This window comes from Gavialis gangeticus, unplaced genomic scaffold, assembly GCF_001723915.1.
Source record: "Gavialis gangeticus isolate Ggan-Ray unplaced genomic scaffold, GavGan_comp1, whole genome shotgun sequence".
Classification (NCBI taxonomy): Eukaryota; Metazoa; Chordata; order Crocodylia; family Gavialidae; genus Gavialis; species Gavialis gangeticus.
Window position 1 is genome coordinate 8332073 of NW_017729002.1, and position 3237 is coordinate 8335309.

At 35.5% G+C, this 3237-nt stretch overlaps 1 protein-coding gene across 1 annotated transcript in view; it reads left to right on the top strand.

The window, feature by feature from the left end:
• USP7 (ubiquitin specific peptidase 7) overlaps positions 1-3237 on the top strand; it is a 128051-nt gene extending 124814 nt beyond the window's left edge. The window contains exons 29-31 of the mRNA XM_019507476.1: positions 286-357; positions 678-768; positions 2225-3237. Of these exons, the coding sequence (XP_019363021.1) occupies positions 286-357; positions 678-768; positions 2225-2331 (270 nt within the window). The 3' untranslated portion in view covers positions 2332-3237. The remainder of the gene's footprint in view (positions 1-285; positions 358-677; positions 769-2224) is intronic.

A 3237-nucleotide genomic window follows, 5' to 3' on the forward strand; every position in this document is an offset into this window, starting at 1 on the left:
AAATGCCACAAGTTGTATACCATTACAACTAAACAAGTGTTTGATCAAATTAGAGCAATATTGCAAATAAGCTACTGATGGTAAACTGAGAACCAAAACTGTACATGCTGTATGTTGCCATCAACTAAATAACTGCTGTTAAAATTTATGCAATTTTGGAAATAACTGATTAATATGTGTAACATATTTGAATGCAGCATGGGGAAGGAAAGAACTATCACAACAGTCATCCAGTTCCTTTTTTTTAAAAAAAAAATATATCAAGCTATCTTGTTGAATTGATAGGGTGAACACTTCAGAGAGGTGATGAAGCGGATTCAAACAATGTTGGACATCCAGGAAAAAGAATTTGAGAAGGTAACAGTCTAGTGGGGAAGAGTTTTCATTGATGTTTATAAATCCTAAAGTTAAAAAAAATCATAATGTAAATCAGCCCAGCTAATTTATCAGAAAAAAATAAGATTCAGTTTAGATCAACTGTGTCTGGGATTGTCAGAATAAGTGGCAGTAAGCAAGGAGAAAAAGTGCTATATAAGAATTTTCAGTTTCCCCTTTCCTTGCTTGGAAACCATGCCACAAGAATTAATCCATTTTCTGCTTTTGCTGAGAGGACTGTTGCTTCATTTATAAAGTTTTGCTTTTATCCAAACTCTTGATAATTTTGTTCCTTTTTGAAGTTTAAGTTTGCCATTGTAATGATGGGTCGGCACCAGTACCTAAATGAAGATGAGTATGAAGTGAACTTGAAAGATTTTGAGCCCCAACCTGGTGAGTAGCTAATTGACCTGTCTTTATTCTTTCAAACTGCAGCTGTTGCTTTGCTGTTTGTTATGCAGTCTGTTGTAAAGCAGGACTTAAAGTAAAGGAAAAAGAAGCTTTGTTGCTCTCTGTACATAATAATCAATAATCATAATCAAATGTTTGCATATATACATATATTTAACTGTATATAAATATATATAGCACATCACTCTTCTAAGTGTATAGGCTGCTTAATATGAGAGAATATGTATACATCTAAAAGCAAAATACTTGCATACCGTATGTTTTCCCAAATTAAAAGCGTGTCCCCAAGTGGCTGAGTATTGCATCAGACAAACCTAAAAGGAAGCTGCAGTGTCAGCTTTATTTTTGCTCTATTGTCCATCCTGTCCTACTTTGCATACTTGATTTCCACACTTTTCATGGAGTAACGTAAACACTGTATTGCTATATAGTGCAAGCTGCATTCTCATGAGTATTTTAAATCTAAGACTGTCCTGAACAGGTTGTTGATTTCTTACATTTCTGGTAGAGTTAACGTAGTCTCTGTATGTTGCCAGTGAATGTGAAGAATCTTAACAGGGAGAGGACATTAGATAAGAGAAATAAATGGTGTATAGAAATATATTATGCCAAATTCAGCTGTGCACCTGTTTACTAACATGTACTTAAAGTTCTGTTCGCCATGCTAGCATGGTGAGGTGCAAAGCCAATGGAACCAGTGGGACTTGTATGCATTCAATACTGAGGGCTTTCATTCTTTCAGGGCTTCTACTGAGGATAAAATAGCAGTTGAGAGTGAAAAAGGCCTGATTTTGGAAGTAATTAATGGACTGTAGAAACAAAATTAAAAGCAGCATTGTTTATAACCTGATATAGTCAATAATGTATAATAAGAATAATAAGATAAACTAGAATGAAAAGAGCAGTGCTGAAACTGGCAGTGAAAATCGGAAGATACTGAATTTGGAACTTGCAAAACAAGTTAAACAGACCGTCTCCCTCATGCTGAACTGAACATACTAAAGCCTTGGGTCTGTCCCAGGCTTTAACTAAACTGACTTAGCACATGTTAACAATGGCTGTGCACCTCTACACTTGACTTTTCGAAAAGTTAGCTAACAGGTTCTAAAAATACTTCAATTAATCCTAATCTAGATGGACTGAAAGTGGGTGGTATGTTCTGCCACTAATTAAGTAGTGCATGGTGTTTTGGTGTTGGACTGTAGCTCTTTACAGACATTGAAGTTGAAGGAAAAACTATTCAATTGATCAAAGAACACAGCTGTATATTGTGGTAGAGGAAATGCAATGGTTGATGTGAAAGGATTCTACAATCCTTTTGTTGCTTTAATATGGCAAGACTTATGATGTTTCATAAATTGCCATGCAAAAGGTATTTGAATGCTTTGTACAAATGCTTTGGCTTAACCCCTGCTCCCTCTTTTCTCCCCTTTTCTAGGCAACATGTCTCATCCAAGGCCATGGCTAGGGCTTGACCACTTCAACAAGGCCCCAAAGAGAAGTCGCTACACTTACCTGGAGAAAGCTATTAAAATCCATAACTGACTCACTTAACCCATTTGTTCAAGGCAAGGGACAACAAATAAGTGTGTGTGTGCACCTTTTTAACAACAGTAGAACTTTGGTACACGTGCACTATATCTGAAGTCTTCAGCAAGAGGATTTGCTGCTGATGTTAATTTTATTTTGTTGAGGCTGTTCAGTTTGGCTTCTCTGTATCTATTGACTGCCCTTTTTGAGCAAAATGAAGGTGTTTTTATAAAGCTTGGATGCCAATGAGAGTTATTTTATGGTAAACGTAATGCAAGGCAATTGTCAGCATAATGAGGGAAGAGTTTAGTAGACCAGTTGACATTGGCAAAATATTTGTCTGTAGTACGTTTATAGATGGCATAAGCTAGCTGGCTGCCCTTCCTGGTGCGGTATTCACCATCACAGCAGCTAGTAAGTCTTATGTTTAGACTCACATCGGATTTATTTCCTTCAGTTATACTTTAAAATGACATTTTTGTGCATTTGTAAATGCAAAAAACTCACATCATCAATAAATAGCAATCTCTACTTCATTGTGTACATTGTTGGCACTTATTCGGGATTTTTGTCTCATCCAGTTGCATAGAATCTTTTTAAATAAACTAGTTTTCATTTAATTCAATCACTACTTCGCATCCCGTTTTGCCAAATGGATGCTCTGAGTCCTAAAAGATATTTGGGTCTTTTTATTAAATTTACAAACCTTGACAAATACAGTTAAAGTTTACTATGTTGTCTTTTGACAAATAAAATGACACTCGAAGTTGGCAAAAGCAGGTGAAAGGATTATAAATATAATTGATTTAGTTAAAGAGGAAAAAGATGGGAAAAACACAAGAAATAGCCTTTTAGCACAGAGGGCATGCTCACTAGTGTTTAGTAAGCTGTTGAATTTGTAAAAAAAAAAAAAAAAAGAAA